Source organism: Cenococcum geophilum (genome assembly GCF_001692895.1).
Source record: "Cenococcum geophilum 1.58 unplaced genomic scaffold K441scaffold_1, whole genome shotgun sequence".
Classification (NCBI taxonomy): Eukaryota; Fungi; Ascomycota; class Dothideomycetes; order Gloniales; family Gloniaceae; genus Cenococcum; species Cenococcum geophilum.
Window position 1 is genome coordinate 5,028,137 of NW_027137559.1, and position 21,273 is coordinate 5,049,409.

Sequence of the window (21,273 nt, forward strand, 5' to 3'; positions counted from 1 at the left end):
ATATAGTAAGATCCTTAGACCTGGGGTTTATCCTAATTCGGTAAAAGGCCTGGCGGATATTAAGCTTTGTAAAAACCTTAGCTCTACTTATTTGGGTAAGAGTCTTATTAAGTAAGGGCAGCGGGTAGCGGTCTTTGTGGGTTATATTATTTAGCTTATAGTAGTTAATGCAGAAGCGCAGTTTTTTATTTGGCTTTTTAATAAAGAGAATAGGTAAGTTAAAAGGGGCTTGGCTAGGCTCGATGAAGCCCTTATTTAGGTTATTTATAAGGTACTGCTTTATGGCCTGTAATTTAGTAATAGACTATAGGTAGAGAGGGCTAAAGCTAAGGGTGCTTCCCTTATCTTGCTCGATCTTAATCTTATAGTTATATAGTCGGTAGGGTGGAAGCATATTAGACGCTGCCTTAGAGAATATATCCTTGAATTTCCGGTGTTAATTGGGTAGTTTTTACTCTACTAGTTCTTTATCCGTAAGCCCGCTTTTCTATTTACTAAGCTCGCTTTCCTTTTCCTTAATTATTTAGTTAATTTTGTATAGGCTAGTTATAAAGGTAACGGTATTAGGCTGAACTAGGTTTTAGTAGAATCCTATAGCGCTAATGCAGCAGATATTAACTGGTAGGAGGTCCATAGGTTTCTTTGGCGTCCGTTAGGCCGTGGTTTACGGTATAGGGTTTATGGTCTTCCTTAGCTCACGTTCTATTTTCTGTAAGTTGTCCTTCCTATTTATTAGTTTAGTGTAGCGTCTAATATCCCTGGCTTTCCTTTATGGCTTCGTAGGGTTCTCTATAGGGAGCTTAGCTAGGTCACTACCGACTTTCTAGGTCTCTAGTGCGGGTGGCATAACATAAGTAGTTTAGGGGCGGCGTAGTATACGGATCTGTTGCGGGTTAAGCTGTACGTTCTTTTTAAAGGCCTAGTCTCTGCGTATAGCATCGGCCTGGTAAATAGTATTAATCTAGGGCCGTATAAGGTTTTCTATTGTAATGCTGATTTCTTTTATAAAGGAAGGGGTTGGGGGTAGAGTTTTGGGCTAGATAAGCCGTCTACTCTATACTTTAAGCTGTAAGCCTAAATAGGCTAGCTATTTTCTTTCTAAGATTATATTGTGGCTTCCTAAGTCCGTAATAAGAAAGGGGACGTTATACTGCCTTCGTCCATTAACGCGGAGGTAAATCCGCAAGATAGTTGTAATAGGTGGCCCTATCCGTCCGTTATAACCGCGAATAGGGATTAGTTTAGGCAGTTCTTTAAGGGGTATATTTAAAAAGTCAGCCAGTTTTATAGCACACTTTGTGTTAATTAAGGTAAAGGTATTTACTCCTAAGTTAGCTAAAGCAGAGGTTAAAACTTAATATCTATTGCGAAATAAAGTATAAGGGATAGTGCAGCTTCTTTTACTAACTAGCCGACCTAGATTAATATATAATATATTAATCCCTTTTAACCTTAGAGAGGAGTTTTTCTCTAGGGTTCCTCTTTTTCCGGCTCCGTACTATCCTTCTGAATTAATAGGACCTTGTTTGTCCTTGCCTTTATTAGGTAGTTCCTTATAGGGTGGCCTATTTAACCGTATAAGAAGTAAGCTTCTTAATCGCTAAGGGCCTATATACGGGGGTCGCTGTATATAGGCTGGGTATATACTAGGCCCGCAGTAGGGGTAGCTGCGCGGCTAGCTGCCGGGTTGGCTGTAGGAGTTGCTAATCGTGCTAGGGCACTACGGGCCGTACTCGTAGTACTTGCGGCCTAGTTTATAAGGTTTCTAGTTTTTAGCCAGTTGGCGCGTGCCTTAATTTAATAAAGGCCTTGGTTAATAGCTAGGCAATAGTCTATAAGTTCCTTTAACGTCTATACTGTAGTATAAGCTGGCAATATGGCCCGCTATAGGTCTAGGGTAAGCTTATCAAAGAGGTCTGGTAGTAGGTCTTCTTGGGGGATCTAGGCCTGTCCGGCTAGGTATAGAAAGCGGGTTTAGAAGGCCGAAAAGGTCTCCATTATTTTTATGTTTAGGCTTTTATAGCTAAGGTAGGCGTTTTATACTTTAAAAGGGTCCTTATAAATAGAAGACAAGTATTTAATTATTTCTTCTTTAGAGATGAAGGGGTCTACTAAGTCTTTAGTGTATCGCGGGCGTAAATGCGTCTAGGCGTCTTCGCCAGTACAGCCAAAGACGTAGGCCATTCTGGCTTAGGCGTTAGGGAAGTGGTCTGCATTAACTTTAAGCTTATCCCGTAATTGGAGCTTCTAATTATTAAATATAGGGTCGGTTCCGTTTGTAAGTAGTAGGGGGTCCACGACCTTTACTGACCGCTTTGGTGCTATATAGGCCTTAGTAGATCTACTAAGGCGCTAGGATAGGGCCTAAAGGACTATAGTAAGTCTTTAGTTGTTTAATAATGACTTATTATTAGATATAGGGGTATCTCTAGCTTTAAGTAGCTCTCGTAATTATTTAATTTTGGTATTAGCAGCCATAAGCTCCGCCTAGGGGGTTAAAACATTAATTGTTTTTTTATTTGAAGTATTTAAGGGTCCTATAGCTGCTTTACCTGCTACTGTAGTTCGTGGCATGGTGGTAGGGGTGTTAGGTAATTCCGGGTAATTTCTTTAGGGGTTTTAGTCTGTATGTATCTTGTGGGTTCTTTCCTTAGGGTTCTGTTTTTTTCTTTTAGGTCCTGTCCTTGTGGTCCTAGTAATGTCCTTAGGGTCCTATTCTATGTTCTTGTAGATATATTTAAGTTCCTTCTCAGGAAGAAAGAGTAGAGTGAGCTTTAGATAATATTAGTGACTCAGTTAATCAAGATATAAGTATGGCAAAATGGTCGCGCAAGCCTGTACGATTGGATTGTCTATAAACGAGAATCTAAAGCTAAAGAAAGGAAAGGAGAAGAAGGGGAGCGCCGCTCAAAGCTATATACGATCTTCGCGTCACGTGACCGCAATATGCGGCAATCTGTGGCAACTTGCTGGTGCGTAGTTCTGCCAAGTTCTGCCAGTGCCGTAACAGTGGTTAGCGTTTTTCTTAAGGTTGGCTTAGTGTGTATAGTTTGTAAGGTTCTTAGTAAATATATTTATCTACTTGCTCTAACCTATATAGTTACTATTATTAATTTTATAGGCTAGTCTAAGTACTAGCTCTTCTATCTTTAGAGAGATAAACTTTTAGAGTAGGTCCACCTTCTATTTATCTGTCTTTTTAGCGCGGGCTATTAGCTTATTAAGCTCTCTCTTCTAGAACTAGTAATTACGCTCGCCTTAAGGGAAATGGTTAAGCTTATTCTTTACGACTTGGGTTATGTTAAGGACCTTATAGTAGGCAGTAAGGTCTTTAAATATATCTTCCTTAGTAGGCCATTTTCACGTAAATATATTATTTGGGTTCTTATATATAAGCTCTAGGCCCTGCTTAATAAACTTATAGGCCTTATTCTTTAGTATATCCGAGATGTAAAGGATCTAGGACTAAACTATATTAAAGTAGTCCTAGTCCCGGTTNAANACTCCCTTAATCTTAATATGCCAGGTCTTAAAATTAGCTTATCGTTCTAGCGGGGTGCCTTTTCCGCTAAATATTGGCGGGTCTTTAGATTTCTGTTTTTTCTGCTAGGTTACTACTATTGTTATAGGGGTTAATTGTTTTAGAACGATAATAGTTTTTACCTAGGAGTTAATAGTTCCTATTTAGGAAGCGATAAGGGCACTAAGGTTTTCGTTAGCTTTTTTATTAGCGGTGTTTGTGTTATATATACACTATAGTCCTACTTTAATGTTGTTAAGGAACTCATTGGTATAGTTAATAAGGGTAAGGTAAGCTTTACTAGGCTTAAAGGTTTTAGGGTATAGTAGGGAGCGGCGGATTATCTATGTAATATTAGGGTATATCTCTATAAATAGGTCTACAAAAACGTCACGGGGGTTCTAGGTTTCGGCTATTTTGGTATTATTAGTGTCGCCTATCTAGGCGCTAGGTAAAAACTGAGGATTATTCTAGGACTATGCTAGGGACGTATTAGTTTTAGCAGAGGCGCGTATAGGTCGCGATTGCTCTAGGGCGGAGGTTAATTGGTTAGGGTATAGGGAATTAGTGATCGCGACAGGGCGCAAATTGAAGATACTATAAACTGTCATAGTGCTGTAATAAAGTAGACTGAATAACTACGTTGTAGTATAAAGAGGGGAAGAAGGTGGAAAGGGGGTATTGTATATAAATAGTAGGGCCGGCCGCTAAGTCGCTAGTAGTGGGCTAGCTAATAGTAGGGAATAGTACGAGACAGTATGAAACAGTATGCGTTAGGTCAGTGCCGTGACAATATTATTTACTTCTTATTAGGGTTAAATCCGATTTCTTTAAAGAATCGCTACCACTAAATTAACTCGGTAGCTGCATATAATAGGGCTAAGAGCTTTACTTCCGTGCTTAATTTTATTACTAACTTCTACTTTATAGATTACTAGTTAATTAGCCCTCTAAATAAAGTAAATAGATAACCTTCTGTACTCTTTCTACTTACTAAGTTGTCGCTAAATAATATATTACTAGCCCTTATAAAGATCTAGTTCATTATATTCTTCTTTAAGTACTTAATCGCAAAAGTCTTAGTTTAATTAAGGTAGGCAATTGCCCTTATAGCAGCTACGTTATAAATTAGTAACGGATTTTATAAGAATTCTAACAGCTTACTTACTATTCTCGCTATATCTAAATAAGTAATATTAGCTATATAAAGTATAGATCTAACTTTCCTCTAATAGGCGTAGGTATCCTACTTAGAGGCTTACTCTGGATTAAGCTTAAGTTCCTTAATACCTATTAGTATATATATCTTACAATAATCTTTAACTTTAAAGCTTATTGCAATTTTATTAATATAGGAATCCTAGCTAAGCCAGAGCTTCCTATTCTTTCTATTACGGATAATTTAAATTTTTAAGAACTAGGTAAGGTTACCTAAATCCTTTATCTCGTACTTTCTTATAAGGTGCTCCTTAAAGGTTTAGAGCTTAAGTAGGTCTTTCTTCCTAAATATAGCTATAATATCGTTAACGTAGAAGAAGACTATTAGCTAATCGTTGTAATATAGGCAAAGCTCCTCCACCACTAGCTTTAAGCCTTTCTTTTTTAGCGTTATTATTAAGTCACTGTGCTATAGCAGAGGTAATCGCCTTAATCCGTAGAGGGCTCTTTAGAGAAGTAGGCACTTACCCTTAATTAGAAATCTATCTAAATACTTAATATACACAACCTTATTAATTATACTATTTATAAATATATTAATAGCGTCACCTTACTAGCAGTCTAGGTCAAATATTATAATAATAGCCATTAAGGCTCTAAACGATCTTACTGCTAAAGTTATAATATAGGTATCCTTATAAACTAACTTTTATAAATTACCTCGTGTATAAAGATAAGCTTTAAACCTCATTAAATATCCATTAATATTAGTCTTATATATAAATACCCAGATAATAGGCACTGTTTTAGTATAGATCGTCTTATTAATAACTTAAAACATTTCTTAATTTTAAAGGTCCGTATATTCCTTTCAGGCAGCAACCGCGAACTCTTCCTTATATTAATGTCTTTAAAGCTCCTTCTAATTCCTAGGCAGTAGTAGGAGCTAATCACGGTATAGCTTTTTATAAAATATAAGCCCTACATTAAAGGCTAATCTTTAAGCTAAAAGGCTCTAGTTAGTAACGTCAGTAAGAAAGCCTACGTAAATCTTTAATTATCTTTTAAGTCTCTTTCCTTTAACCACATTTTGCTCTCCTACATCGCTATTAATCTTCTTCTTTAGCTTAGCTTTATTAGTTAGAACTAGGATATAATGCGGCTTCTTTACTAAGGTATTTAAGGATAATAGTAGAGGCTCTAGTAAATTAGGTTCTAGTATTTTATTTAGAGTAAAAAGCCCTAGAGCTAAGTTATCTTTAAAGCTTAAATCTTATTACTTACTACTCTTAATATTAGGCTCTTCCTTATTTCTACTAGATTCCACCTATTGTCTCCCTTTAGTATTAACTTAAATCTCGTCTTAAGTCTTATTGCTTTTATTAGATAACGATTCTAATTCGTCTTAAAGATCCTATATTTAATAGACATTAATAACTTCTAATATTTAATTAGTTCTAACTTAGAGTATATTCGCTAGATCTAGCTATAAGTTATTATAAAGTAACCGCTTATTAAACTTTACGTCTCTAGTTCTTATAACCTTCTTTTAACTAGGAATATAGATTCGGAATATATTTGTCAAATTATATCCTACCAGATATCCTATATAGGCCCTTAGCACGAGCTTATTTAGGCATAGAATATTATACTTAAAAGGGTAGGCCCTACAGCCGTAGACTTATAGGTAGCCTATATTTAGTTTTAGTAGTAATATACCTATAGCTAACTAGATTCTCTTAAACGGTGTCTTCTACCTAAGTCTTCTACTAGGCATTCGATTAAGTAGATAGGCAGCTACTTTATAAACTTTAGAATATAGCTCCTCTAGTAGATAAGCCTTAATTCTTATACACTAAGCCTTCTATATAATTACCCCCCTAAATTATTCCGCTGGACCGTTCTATAATTAAGTATTAGGTGCTAATCTTTTAATACTAATTCCTCATTTAGCTACCCATTTCTTAAATTCGCCTATAAGAGACGTCTCTCCATCTATATAAATAATGGCTACCTTAAAGCCATATCGTCGTTCGATAATATTACAATATTTAATAACAATTTAGGTAAGAGACAACTTCTTAGCCATCGTCTCTACCTCATTCATTCGCATCGCGTCGTTAAGGAAGTATACCACGTACTTATCGCCATTAAATGTAACTATTCCGGGTATTAAATTAAGGTAAATTCTATAGAAAGGAACCAGCAACTAAATTAAAGGTCTTCTAGATACCACCTTATAAGCTTTACTTACTCTATACAATTTATATTCTACCGTTATTAGACCTTTTACAATCGCGCCTATTACTAACTAAAGTAGTTGCTTAATCGCGTCTTTTCCTATATAGCCTATTCGCTAGTGCTATATATAGCCTTCTACCTAATTTAGTAGAGGCTTTAATAAATGCTTTATTAGCTTTAATTAAGTCGCAAATAAAGCCTTAGGTAAGTCACTTTTTAGCTTATTATATTTAATGGTATTTTAACCATAGTAGCGGCCATAGTAGGCGTACGTCTCGTCGTTGCCATAAAAGAGAGTATTCTCTTTATTGTTCTAGTAAACTCCCTTATTATTAAGCTTATTAAGACATACTAAGTTAGTATAGAAGCCTAATATAAAGGCTGCTCCTAAGAGCTATATCTATCTCTTCCCTTTTAGGTTATTAATCGTAACTATAGCTATACTATAGCCTACGATTTCTTTTATATACGAGCCTATATAGACGCGTTCTAATATAGGCTTAATATCGCTAATAAACCTAGCTCTATCGTTAAAGATATATAGGCTAGTTCCTAAGTTAAGAATTACACTATCGCGAAGCTTGTAATTAGAAGTCGTGTTATTAAATCCTATATAATAAACTATAAAGTTTCCGGTAGGCCCTTATAAGCTTTAATTACTGCCTTCCTTTAGCTTTTTATTAGCTTAATCGTCCTTATTAGCTTAATTATCCTTTTTAATTTGCTTAATACAAGCCTTAATTTCAGGCGTTATATTAGCAATCTTCTTATCCACCTTCTTCTAAATTTTATTACTTGGTTTAAACCACAATAGGTAAGAAATTAACTCTATAATATACCAGTACTTATTAAAGTAGTAACGTTTTCCGTATAGGCACTCTAGCGGCGGTCGCCTCTTCTTTTTCTACTTATCTGCTAACAATTAAGGCTTTAATTCAGGCTTTAAATTTAGTAAGTCGTCTTTAAAGGTGACTCTAAATAATCCTCCTTATGGGGTTTTGCCCTTCTAGGCGAGGTCTATACAACAGTAGTTTTAGTATATTTTAACCAGTTTAAAAAAAATAGGAAGCGTCTTCTTCTCCTACTTACGCTTATTAAGCTCGTTCTTCCAATATTCTAACCAGCTTAGTATAATTAATTTAACTATATACGCGAAGTCTTTTACTAAACGATTACCATCTACCTTAGGTAGAGCTTACTCCTTACACTTAGTGTACACCTTCTCCCACTCTTATAACCAGATCTTAAAGTTTTAGTTCTAAGGCGCCTTCTTAAGCCTTATATATTAAGTAGCTATTTAAAGCTTTCGGGCATAGTTAATCAGAGTAATTCTCTTCTTAAGAGATACCAAGACGTTATAGGTGGTGGTGCATTTAAACGTGTAGATAAGGTAGGTACGTAAGATAAAGCTTAGGATATAGCTACGCAACGTATTAAGAGCTAACAACTATTTTCTATATAGCTTTATATTGTCTCTATAGTCGGCTTTAAGCATATAGAGCTCCTTCTTCTCCTTCTTATCTAGATCCGCGAGCTTTATCTTCCCCTAGCTATTAGCATTCTTAGATAAGGCACAAACAGGTTCTTTAAGCTATAGCAGATCGGTCTTAGGTATTAATGGGTTAATATACTTCTAGAGACAATTATTATTCGCTTTTAACTTAATAACCTTAATCCATTTATCCCAATTATTTAGGCTTATAAGGATAACGGATAATATAATAATGGGAGGGGTTTCTTATTAAGAAGTTATTATGGGTAGTTATCTACAATTAAGATAATAATTAAAATTAATGGGAATAAAGGCTTTGGAATTAAAGATAATATAGTAAACAGCCCGGGCTTATAACTATTAAATGGATAATCAGGAATAAGAACTCTGTTTTATTAAAGAGGGCTCTAGAAGCTCTCTTATATACATCAGGTAGGTCCCAAATACAATAACGACGACGTCGTCATATAGTAGGTCATAGTTAAGAGAAACAGGTAATGAGACGTTCGATGAGACATACAAGCTCAAGATACGAGACAACTGAGACATAGTTCGTATAGACGATCTAGGTCGTCAGACAGTATTACGATGGTAGTAAGGAACTTCGATTCAGGTCGACACTACTACTCACGTCTGCCTAAGTGACTTGAGGGACGGTTCGGCTCAGGATCATGATTAATATTGATATCCGCGTGGCCAAAGGACACAAATCTTATTGTTCTATGTGGACGGCTGGATTTGATCAATTCTTCGCTTCCTACCTTCTAGTCAGCTCCAGTGTGAGTGTTGAAATAGACGATCAAGGGGAGTCAAATAGAAGGGTGATTCATGATATTTGATGGAGTAAGAAGCTCGTATATACGTGAGTAATTAGGTGGCTGGTAACAGCCACGGTATATTGGGCCCAGCCACCTGGTTTTCAACAGTGAGCTTCAGATCCATGCAAAAAAAAAAATACTGCCTCGATTTCATCCATATATCTAGATGTATTCTGACTATCTTGAGGCACTTCCTCTCATCGGAGAATTATTAAGAGCTCGCACTTTTACGAGCGTAGTTAACTCAACTCTTGTCTCTCCGAGCATAGAGGTCAAAGTTCCCATGTTAACCTTCATTATGCACTCCTTGTCAATATACTCTTACCCATTTGATGAGCTTGAGGCGGATGGGTTATTTCGTAATTCGAAAGGAGATGCTTCATATCAATCTAGAGGATAATTGTGTTTGTGGATCATGATGGCCCCAGGACCTGCGGAAGATCCAGGACCAACTAGCTTGCAGTTAATATGGTAGCGATGATACTGTCGATCGGTAGTCCGTGCACCGATTGTAAGAAAAGAATGAGGGGAGGGGGGTGGCAATGGAAACAAGGGGTAGGTCACCGAGTCAAGACGGGGTAGGTGACCGAGTCAATGACTGAGTCAATGGGAGGTAGCTGAGTCGGTGACAAGACAACCTGATTCAGGTCGACAGATACCAATCCCTCTCACATGCTCGAGGCAATTTTTACCAACTGAAAATTTCCATGAAAGGTCTAATAATTGAATTGTAGGAACTACTTTTTTTTTTCAAGCCTCCGCCGCCCTGTTGGGCTTGTGATGCACCAATGAATAAATGTCAGTAAATCGTGAATTCAGGCTAAATCCATTCAGCACGCCTCACTTTACAGATACTCATACTTCAAGCCTCCCTAAAAATTGCTAGCCAGTCACATCTTCTCGGAAGCTCCGGACCAGTCTAAAGTTTATCGTTTGGAACACCATCTAAATTTTGGCGGTCTCATGTATGTTCATCTACTTTGATTTGATCTGGGCTATGGCGGGTTTGGACCAATTCTTCCATTTCATTGAAACTACTTGGGTGGTCTCAAGTACAAGGCATGCAAGTTTCACTCATCGACATCCTCCGCAAATCATATGACAGCAATACCAACGAGAGTTACACAATAGTTCTTCCCGTAGAAACGCCGTCATGGCATGTCCTTGATACTGATATTGGATCATTAATCGTGGGAAACAGTGTCCCGCCGAGCATGCATCGTTCACATTCATCGTCGCACCACACTCCCCCGCGCTGCTTAACTAGTCTCCTTAGTGATTCCAGACACCTTGCTCAGAAGAGACTCGTAACGGCCCTTCCAATATGTAACAGCCTCATGCTTGGAAGATCCATTTGCGCCGTTCTCTTTATTGCGGCTACTCCCAAGCTGGGCTTCAAGTTGGGCTTCAAGTTGGGTGATTTTCTCATCCATCCTAGCGCGTTGGTCTTCCGCACCTTTCTCCATCTCCCTAGCTTTGGCAACCTGGTCCTTGTAACGCTTGGTAGCATCCTAGGAAAGAGAAGAATTAGCAGATTTTTAACAAAGAAGCGTCTAAAATACGTCAGACGATTGTATAAAAGAAATTTTGCAGTTGCCTAAATATCCGAAGCAATTCACAGGTCACACTAACTGCACATCTCAATTGCGTACTGATTAGTCGCTTACCTTTGCAAGCGCCTGCCATTTTTCGAAATCCTCACCAAGCTTGGCCTTCTTAGCTTCCACGTCCTGTACCTTAGCCTCCAGATGGTTATTGCTCGTTGACAGCTTATCAATTGTGGCTTGCAATTCGTCGATCTTGCGCAAGCCTTCGTCTGGGACGGCCTTGGATGCTTGAGTATTCTTGAAGGTAGCCTTCTCGGCAATAAGCTCGTTGTTTTCCAGCTCTAGCTCCTCATTTTCTCTCTGCAGCTCCTCAAGCTTGCTTTGGAGTGACTTCTTGTCAATCTGAAGCTCAATGATCTTGCTTGTGTCTTCCGGTAGACCCTTGTTCACAAAGAAGGTACTCTGTTCTGTCTTCAATTTGGCGATCTCCGTATTCGCCTGCTCGAGTTGGGCTTTGAGCTCATCGATCGTCTTCTTGGTCAAGCTCAGGCTCTAGAGATTATGTTAGCAATATGTCTAAAGGGACTGATGTTAACCTAAGAGCGGCATACATGAGCCAACATCCCGAACTCGTTTGACTGATCATTGTACTTCTGCAGTTGCGTTTTATTAAGATTCATCAAACGGGTGGTTTCCGCTCTGTTAGCCCCGTCTTGAAGCTTCAACTCCACGGACAAAGCCTCGGCGGCCTGGCGAAGCTTGATCTCCTTTTGAAGATCCTCTTGAAGTGCAGTAGTCTCTGCAGCTACTCTATCTTTAGCCTCGCTGGACTGTTTCACCGCATCGAGCGCATTCAGCTGACTTTCATACAAAGTGTTGCGCAACGTCTGATTCTCAACCTCGAGGTCCTTCTTAGTAGCGACTAGATTCTTGAGATGAGTCTCAAGGTCTTCACAAGTTTTCTTTTCATCCTTTGTAGAAGCCATCATCTTTTCCAGGTCTTCTTTAGATTTGTTGAGCTCGTTCTTAAGTAGACCACGATCAAGAGTCAGCCTGGAAACACGCTCTTGGAATTCTGCTAGCTGGTCAAGTTGCACCTTCGTGTCAGCCTGGAATTGGAGAAAAGATTTCTGCTGGGTGAGAATGAGGCTATCCTGGAGGTCGATCTTCTCTTTCTGCATGTTGATTTCTGCATAGGACTGCCGAATACTGCTATGAAGAGCGGTTTGATGGTATAGTGCATAGTTCTGCTTTTGTTGGTCAAGAAACTTCGGAACGGCCTGTTTCATATCCGTGGCGAGCAGGAACAGACGATCAAGTTCCTCCCATAGACGATTAGCAGTCTCGATACCCTTTCCATCAGACCCCGAGGTCTTTTTGACGGTATCGCGGAGAGACTCAATCAAAGCACGCAGGCCACCAATGCTGGCAGACAAGGATTTCTCAAATTTAGTGTTGTATTCAGTTATCATGCCGCTTAATTTCTCGTCTTGAGCTAACGCGAGCTGTGTTACACCGTTCTCATAGGCTGTAAGCTCAACTTTGTGCGAAGAGTTCAGTTGCTCCTTAGTCACTAGAGCGTGAGACATAATTGTTGCAGGAGGTTCTTTCTGATCGGCAAGACGGGATGCTGCGGGAGCATATTTCGAAGTTGCGAGGGACGTAGGAGTGTACGATGCTGAAGTCATTATCGGGGCAAGACAGCCTTACTATTATCTGTGAGTCAATGCATTGATTAGGAGAGGAAAATATGGTGAGCTGATCATGCGCTCACCTCAGCGTCTGCCACAGTGCCAAGCTGCTCTTCACAACTCGCCAAAGCAGATTCTGATTGCTCGGTGATATCACGATTCAGTTCAATGCTATTGACCCGTATGTAGGAAGCAAAGTATGAGATACAGAGCTTGTTCACCATCCAGCCGGGAAGGAAGGAGGTAGGAATGAGAAAGAGAAGGAGTTGGCGTCAACTCGTCAAAACTGGTACGAGTAAACCACACCCCAAGCGGAAACCGTGGAGGTACTCACACTTGTCCAGACAATGTAGAGTCAAGGAGTAATGCAGACCGGAAGTAACTGGGAGTGGGGTATGACAAAGTAAGGTGGGAGTTTGAGAGTTGTGCACGACAGAAGGGGAAGGGGGTGAGGTGAAAGGAGGAAAACAAAGTCGACACGTTTTCGACAACAAGCAAGCAGTAGCAACATCGGCCCAAGTGCACCGGCCATATATTCTGATGGATGCCTCCGGGGTGCTTCGGTACCTTCAGCGTAGTATAACAATTAAGCCGAGAAGATCTAAAGTACTCGGCCACCATCCCTACGTTCCATGTGTGCTGTACAAGCTCCACACCACTGTAACCTTCTAGAGCATGAAGAATCTCAGTCTCATATAAAGAGTCTCATATGGGTTGGTGTTGCAGTCCTTTGGAGAGTTTGACCTCGTGAAGGACATTGGAGGAGATCGGGAAACACTTGAGAATTTAATGGAGTGGCCTTGCCAGTCTCGCAATGAGAATATTTGTAATTTTAGATTTGAAGACCTAGCACTTTTCTCAAAACATTGATAGAGTTTATGGAAAGTGAACGCGAGATTATTGCAGACGATCAAGCTTCTTCACCAGAGCGTTCTACGCCTCCTAGCTGCATGCCATGGCGGCCCTGAAGCTTAGCATCGCAACTGTTTAAACGCCTATCTGAAGCACCAGGTTCTTGTCACTCGGAGCTTTATGCAGCATTGATGCAAAGTATTTGCGATTGAAGAAAAAACCTTTGTAGGCCATGAAATATATACTAAGCTATATGTTCCCGATGAGTTCCCGAAACGCTAAAGTTCAGTGGTCTTAGTAATAAATGCATGCATATAATGAATATAGCTTGGGTAAGCTCTATCACCAGTCTTGGCATAGTGTTATAATCAATCGTCGTCGCCGACGCCTTCTTGCACCCGGCCCTGATTCTCAACCGCAATATTTATACCCAATATAAGCTCCTTCCTCCATCCTGCTACAAGCCCTATTCTTATCCACGACTTTAAGCACTCCGTTTGCTCAATATTCACTGGTCCAAGCCTCATTCGTTGCCAGGATATCGTCCGCCGAGCTCCTGAGAAAATACGTTAAGACGCGCTTGAAGCTCTGGTGAAGTTGCTGCCTCGTACGGTAGATTTTGAATGACGATCAACTGCGCCAAAGCCTCTTGAACAACTGGTTGATTGATAGACTCCCTTAGTATAAGTTCCTTCTGCTCCTTAACCTTTTAAACTTGGGCTTCACCCTATTTTTAAAATAGATCCTTAAGTCTCTGCTTTATAACTTTCTTAATTACCGAGTCCTGCTCTTTAACGGTAATACCGTGCTCCTTATGTAGATGCGTGCGAATATTGATAGTAATTACCTCTTACCAGGATGTACACTTAGCACAGTACCATTATCGCCTGCCATTATTCTTAACTGGCTCGCCCTCGCGAGGCGCCTTTGTATAGGACCAAGTATTTGTTGAGCGAATCTTTCGTTTCTTTAAGCTAGGTGGGAGAGAACCGGAGGATTGGTTGGAGGATAACGCGTCGGAGTCTTCGTCGGTATCGGCGTCATCAAATTAGTTGCTCTCAGGCTTAGATACTTCAGACCTAGTACTAGAACTACTGCCATGACTATATATGATGGACTCTGACTGTAGGGGAGCCATAGTATTGTGATACTGGTGGTGTTGGAGGGTAGTAGAACTACAAAAACTATGAAACTATCCGCGCAGGAAACCAAAATATTGAGTTCCTGTGTATTTTTAGGAACGGCTGGCGTAGTATTAATACTATATGATGATCTACTACCTCAATATTCATAAAATTAATGTCTACTAACGTAGGTGATAGGGTTATGACGGTTATGACGGTTATGACGGTTTGGAACATCAAAACTGCGCACAGACGAAATTTGTTGGGAACCATCATAACTTTGCCGACCGTCATAACTCTATCACCTAACGTAGTCTGCGGGCAAGTGGACCATGCGGGCAAGTGGGCCAAAAACTCACCAAAAAAGCAGGAAGTTCACACCTTAATATCTCAACAACCACTTAATAATAAATTCTAACAATTTAGATTTAGACTTTTGTATATACTCTACAGCTTCTATTAAAGTTGCATAGTAAATGGTTGGGTGGTTTTTAAGATATTAATATTTAAGGGCCAAAATAAGGCCAAGCTACTATATCTTTAAAACTACTAAACTATTTACTATATAACCTTAATAGAAGCCGCAGAGTATATATGAAAGTCTAAATCTAAATTATTAGAATTTATTATTAAGTGGTTGTCGAGATATTAAGGTGTGAATTTCCTGATTTTTGGTGAGTTTTTGAAGTGGCCCACTTGCCCGCATGGTCCACTTGCCCGCAGACTACGTTACGTTATACCACAAAAGCTTCAAAAAATCTATATATATATTCATAAGCTTATGAATAATTCAATTCATAAGGGGAAAATAAATTCAATGCATATCATTCGTTATGAATGAATATATTCATAAAAATGAATGAATAAAAATATTCTTAAGACCGCTGCTGAAGTTTATCCCGTGGCTGTTCACCTAGAACGTCCATATGCAAAAGCATTTTAAAGCACACTAAATGCGGCCTGTGCGGGCGGAGACAACCCCATTGTGCCGTGCCGTCCCGAGGAACGCAGCTTATCCTAACCGCACAGTGACATCTTCTATCGATTGGTAAGAGGGTTCACACAGAGAAGTAGCACAAGGGGGAAACACAAGAAGTTGAGTATGCTCGCCAACGGCTGGTATTCGGAAAGGACATGAGACTAATAGCCTCTGGAGGTACATACATGACTAGCCTGTCAGACCAGGGGTGTATTTAAGATTCATAGATTACGGAGAATTTTAAACTGTCTGCTTAGGCGAGGAGCGATGGTCTGAGCACCATATTTGCGATTGCCCTCCGGGATGGCTATTAGATTAAACATGCAATGCTACGGAGTACTACACTGGTGTAGCACAGGGGAATTGTGGCAAAACGGAGGTGCAGAAATGCAATTGAAGTGGGTAAAGGGAGCATCTTAAGATTAGCAAGACAGTGTGGGCAGCGCTGCGATCCTTCATGTTGGAATAATCTCACCGCATCCTAGCTACGTGCTTCACGGAAATTTTCCATTCCCAAGCTGAAGGAAGCTGCTGGTTTTATCCAGGATCATCCCGTCCCAAACTTTGCTGCGGAAGATGGCGGACTGCATGGTTGGCCCTGTCGTCTGCAAGGCGCTGTGGAAAAAGCAACGAGGGACGGGCTGTCGCAAGAAGCGTAAACGAGCCGAGCGGAGCTCCCAGAGCCTTGGCGCACGGAGGTCTCGAAGGCTCTACCTAGGTAAGGAAAAGACTGCAAAAGAAACCAGACGACGCCATAATGGCGGGCAAGCCGACAACGCTTGGTGGCTGCGAACTAGACTAGACAGCGGAGTGTCCCGAAGCAGACGGGGAGGCGCTTGGACGTCGGCTGGGGGGTGGTTTGCTAAGAGCACCCAGGGTTTGCTAAGGATTTAGGATGCTGAGGTGGGCAAGTGGTGGTGGTGGTCTGTGGTGGTTGCGCGCTGGTGGGGATTATTGTGAGGGCGTGGTGGCCATGCATGGTGCCCGTGGTGGGCGTGTGAGGGGTGTACCAGGGCAATTTGTTCGCGGATGGGCCATCGCGAAATCCTTCCCACGCAGCCCTGCATCCGCAGGCTTTGGACAGCGCCCCAAGACCGCGTTCAGCGATGTTGGATGCGCCAGGACTGCAGGAAACGGATTGTGACGGACTGCTGGGCCAGTCAAGAGTGAAACCTGCCGAACCCACTCTCGCGGCCATGTTCAAAAGCCCTCGACAGCCACGCAACCAGACAATGAAACGCAGCTAAAAATCCAAATCCTCTCACTCGGGGCGAACGGGAGCAGCTTACCGCCACAAAAGACCCACGCCAGTTGCGCCTGGTGCAGAAGAGCCCTCATCACAATCTTATCGTGCAGACCCCCAAGCGCTCCTAAGCGTAGCGCGGAGCAGTAGCTGGAGTTGTTGGTGGTAATCTGCGAGCCTGATCAGACTTGTTTTTCTCGTTTTCCTCGCTCGTCGTCTGACTCTCGTCTCGCTCGCGTCTTGCTCGCATCTTGCTCGCGCCCGTTCACCATCCCTCGCCATCCTCATCCAAGTCTCTCTCGTCTGTCCCTCACGGCACCGCAAGGCATTTGCTTGTCTTGCTCCAGCGCCCTCCTCCGCCGTCCGCCGCCCTCGTATTCGCTATTCCGCATTCCAATACGCCTGCGACCTCCGCTTTCCTAGTTTCTCTGAAAAAGAACCGCGACGCCAAGCCGGGCAGGGATTCGCCAGTCATCCGATTCCCTCACTGGCTGTTCTAAGCACCTCATACAGGCCTAGCTACGGTACTGGCCACACTCATTCACTATTATTCTTATTCCTCCTCGTAGCCTACTTACCTCTGATCACGCCGGCTCGTCTCTCCTTGATTGTCTCGCTGCGAATCGCTTCCTCCTTGGTATTGTCACTGCCTATTAATTCTATTGTTCCTCTTGACTACAATAATGCAACGCTAACCGCTATCCAGCTGTAACATTGATTCGCATCTTTTCCTTCCCCATAATAGACCTACACTCTTAGCATACACCGCCCACGTAATACATGGCCCCAGGAATAATGTGTTTTGGAAAGAAGCCGGAGGATCCAGACGCGAGGAGGAATGAGGAGATCGAGAAGATTATTCGTCTGGATAAAAAACGGCAGGAGAAAGAGGTGAAGCTGCTACTGCTAGGTACAGATTATTATATACACGAGCAATTCGTCCGCTACTGCTAACTGGATCCGATCATAGGAGCTGGAGAGAGCGGCAAGTCTACGGTTCTAAAGCAAATGCGTGTAATACATGCTGGAGGCTTCAGTAAAACTGAGCGAAAGCAATGGCGGGCCATCATATTCAATAACTTAGTTTCTGCCTTCCAGACTATTTTTGGAGCCATGCAGGAGCAAGAGACGGACTTTGAAGATGATGACAACATTGTATGTCCTCATTTGTTGATCGTCAGGTACATTGTTTTCCTAACTTGCTTTTTCCACAGAGATACGCAGAGCTTATCGCAGCGGATCCGGAAATTGGTCTCGAGGAGTCAATGCCTTTAGATTGCTTAGCCGCCTTCAACAGTCTCTGGGCAGACAAAGGTGTGCAGCTAGCCATTCTCAAAGGCAACCAGTATGCTCTACACGACAACCTGAGCTAGTACGTCGCGGTCAACTGTATCGCTTTACCAAAATACTAAAATTTCGCAGCTTCTTCGCCGATGTCGACCGCCTATTTGCTAAAGACTACATGCCCACCGACCAGGATATTCTCCGCACACGTTTACGGACCACAGGTATCATCGAGACTATCTTCGATCTCGGAAACCTGACCTACCGTATGTTTGATGTCGGCGGCCAGCGGTCTGAGCGAAAGAAGTGGATTCACGTCTTCGACAACGTGCAAGTGGTTCTCTTTTTGGTCGCGATCAGCGGTTACGACCACGTTTTGGTGGAAGATCGGAATGGGGTAGGCCATTATCACGTCTAAACTTGTTCGTGGGTTTGAAACTAACTACGTGCTGCAGAACCAAATGCACGAAGCGCTAATGCTGTTTGAATCAATCTCCAACTCGAAATATTTCGATAGGTCTGCATTGATCCTCTTCCTTAACAAAATTGACCTGTTCAGAGAGAAGATCTCTGGAGGGATGAGCCCGATCAATAGGATATTCACAGACTATACTGGCAGGCCCACCGACATCGAAGCGGGTCAAGAGTTTTTTGCGAATAAATTCAGGAACCTCGTCCGCCAACCGAAGAAGGAGGTTTATGTGCACTACACAAATGCCACAGACACTGATCTTCTGAAGAAGACTATGGAATCAGTGCAGGATATGATTGTGCAGCGCAACCTCAACGCGCTTATTCTTTGATTTTGTAACAAAAGCATTTTCGTTGATTCGAAATTCTTTTGGGTTCATTTTTGGGCGGAGCCTTGACGATACAAAGCGACCGGGCAAGAAATACATTCAGCATCCTTTACAAGGCTAGGGAGGCATAGCACAGGAGCTCAGACATCGACCCGGCAAGGATGGAATCAAGGAGGCCGTGGAGCACTCCTGGATTCCAGAGGAATGCTGGCCGTAAATCTGATCTGCGAGACTGGTACTTTTCGCTTCTTATCATTGTTCTTCTACAGATGATGTGATGACTATTGGGCCTGGCGCAATTGGATTTTGAGAACATGGGGCTTGCCATTTGGTATGGACTGGGGGAAATAAGTCGAATCTCGGAGGGGTCTTGATTTTGGCGGTTTCACCGTGTGGGCTGTGCAAGGCTTTCATCTTCTTCAGAGGTATATTACACAGCATGAATCAATTCTGGACTGTTGCAAATAGCAGCACCGTTAGTCCCTAGACTTTTTCAGCTTGAAGACCCTGTCTTACGTGAACATGCGGATGGCCGTGTGACGGCGTGAGCGTGCACCTGATGGGTTTGCAAACAAGCATGACAAGCCCGAAAGGGTTGCACCGGCCGTCAGGGAATACTGCTGCAGCCCGGATTAATCGTCGGACCGTGGCTGACAGGGAGAGTCTCGCCAACCACAGTCAGTTCTAAGCCTGGCCACCGACCTTGAAACGGGCAAAGCAGATACCAGCACTCCTCCTACGAGCTGCCAATGTTTTCTCCAGCGCTAGGTAGAGTCGTACGCTCGACTTGCGCGATTTCTGGCACCTCCGTATGTACAGCAAGCCGCCAAGCGACCGTCAACTCTATAGGCGCCGCATCGCAAGCCCTTTCCCGAAGACCGCATCAGCGCCGGCATTCATCTTCAAAGGCATCAATTCCACCAGATGGCTCAAATAGGTCAAGTTCTCCCCAGCAGACACCTAATACTGCATCGACGAGGTCCCCAGAAAAGAAACCGGCCGGACGTGGTGGACGGAAGAGGGCTACCCCATCTCTGAACGTGCCTCATGTGCCACCAACAGATTATCTTCAGCAACTAGGTTCGTCCGCCCAAAAATAAGCCCTTCGGCATATCTGCAATCACTGACGTATCTGCAGATGTGAAGGTATCATCCTTCTTCTCTCTCCACCGCCCTATATCAGTGACCACCTCCATACCAAAGCCCTCTACCGAGGCCTCCTTCAACTCCATATTCGAACCTCGTCTTCAAGACAATCGCAAGTACGCAGATGTCATACACACCCTCTCCAATAGCGTTGAAAGTCTAGAGACCGCTGTGCAGGGGCAGGAAGAGAGAGATATTCGAGAAGAGATTTTACAAAACTCGTCGTCCAATTCCGAAAATGTCAAGCATCTAGACGGAGTCCCACAAATATCTGTGGATCAGATGATAGCACAATTTGTGCCATTCAAAGCTCCGCCAGCACCTGTATCTTTCGATGAGGCGCAGTCAAAACGTAAAGCGGCTCCAAGGCAGCGGGTTCGGGAGGGAGCTAAAGTACAACCTCCCCAACCGAAGCGAAAAGCCTGGAGCACTACGGTTGTGGTTACAGAGTCTACCGATTCAAACGGTGAGCGAACATATTCGACATCCACTTCTCCAATGGTGGAGATTCAAGTTCCAGCGATGGAGAATCCCATGGAGCAAGCCGACATAGAGATACGCCAGCCTTTCCTTGATCGCATGAAAATCCGACAGAAGAGGTATCAGCAGTATCGGGGGGATCGGGCAGAGAAAGACCGAGGGACTATGTTACTGATTAGTGTGAAGAGGCAAAGGAAACTTAAGATGAAGAAGCACAAGTATAAGAAGTTGATGAAGAAGACAAGGTTATTGAGGAGAAAGCTGGATCGGGCGTAATGGAGAATATATCTGGGTGACGACGGGCCAGTATGTGATCCGGCGTTGAGCAACATTGGTTTCTTTTATCTTCAGATCATGGCTGAGCATTGCGACTTCTTGTTATCTTGCACCCTTTCGAAGTCGGGCCGTTCAGCTCCATCTAGCATAGTTTCTTGGATGCATGAGAGTAGCAGCATTTGCACTCGACCCTTCCCCGCGTTACCACAACCTCAATATCAGTCTTCCTACTCTCCGCGAAGTATGCATAAGAGCTCAACGTCCACAATTGTCACGAGATGTTTCCATTTTGATGTCATGATAGGCTACGAGTTTTCAGGATGGGTCTGAACGCATGGCGGGGCACTCCGTCTTCATAGCGGTTGCTGCGGTCGCGAGGACGTCTGAAACTATCATGCGACCCCCGTAGTCGCGACCCGCTAAATTCCTCATTAAGACGAAAAATTTATCTGACGCTTGCGTTAGTATACTCCGACGTCGCAGTCTGCAAACCATAGTATTGCCATAGTCCAGACCGCATGAGCTCGTTGGCAATGGTACCGCCCGGCTAATATTATCGTGAAATTCTCAGTATTTGGCGCCGAAGATCCTACACATCGCCTGCAATGTCCTGGATGCGAGA

The 21,273-nt window shown here is 42.4% G+C and overlaps 3 protein-coding genes across 3 annotated transcripts; 2 read left to right on the forward strand and 1 right to left on the reverse strand.

Annotated features, from left to right (window-relative positions):
- Window positions 1-10,488: 10,488 nt before the first annotated feature.
- K441DRAFT_710698 (uncharacterized protein) lies at window positions 10,489-12,464 on the reverse strand (the record flags this gene model as incomplete). Its single annotated transcript, XM_067653894.1, has 3 exons — window positions 10,489-10,740; window positions 10,897-11,328; window positions 11,388-12,464. The coding sequence occupies 3 exons, from the start codon at window positions 12,462-12,464 to the stop codon at window positions 10,489-10,491; spliced, it is 1,761 nt and encodes a 586-aa protein (XP_067510521.1).
- Window positions 12,465-17,370: 4,906 nt separating this feature from the next.
- On the forward strand, window positions 17,371-19,236 carry K441DRAFT_650584 (guanine nucleotide binding protein, alpha subunit). The gene is made up of 5 exons (XM_067647058.1): window positions 17,371-17,575; window positions 17,636-17,820; window positions 17,880-18,037; window positions 18,088-18,346; window positions 18,405-19,236. The coding sequence occupies exons 1-5, from the start codon at window positions 17,446-17,448 to the stop codon at window positions 18,750-18,752; spliced, it is 1,080 nt and encodes a 359-aa protein (XP_067510522.1). The 5' UTR covers window positions 17,371-17,445; the 3' UTR covers window positions 18,753-19,236.
- Window positions 19,237-19,498: 262 nt separating this feature from the next.
- Window positions 19,499-20,651, forward strand: K441DRAFT_533176 (mitochondrial 37S ribosomal protein mS38; the record flags this gene model as incomplete). The annotated part of the gene is made up of 2 exons (XM_067642266.1): window positions 19,499-19,829; window positions 19,888-20,651. The coding sequence occupies 2 exons, from the start codon at window positions 19,499-19,501 to the stop codon at window positions 20,649-20,651; spliced, it is 1,095 nt and encodes a 364-aa protein (XP_067510523.1).
- Window positions 20,652-21,273: the final 622 nt, after the last annotated feature.

Excerpts from the sequence above, each read along its gene's own strand:
- K441DRAFT_650584 (XM_067647058.1), top strand. The coding sequence starts at position 17,446 with ATGGCCCCAGGAATAATGTGTTTTGGAAAGAAGCCGGAGGATCCAGAC. Across the intron at positions 17,576-17,635 it reads GGTGAAGCTGCTACTGCTAG|GAGCTGGAGAGAGCGGCAAG; the intron begins GTACAGATTATT and ends ATCCGATCATAG. Across the intron at positions 17,821-17,879 it reads TTGAAGATGATGACAACATT|AGATACGCAGAGCTTATCGC; the intron begins GTATGTCCTCAT and ends CTTTTTCCACAG.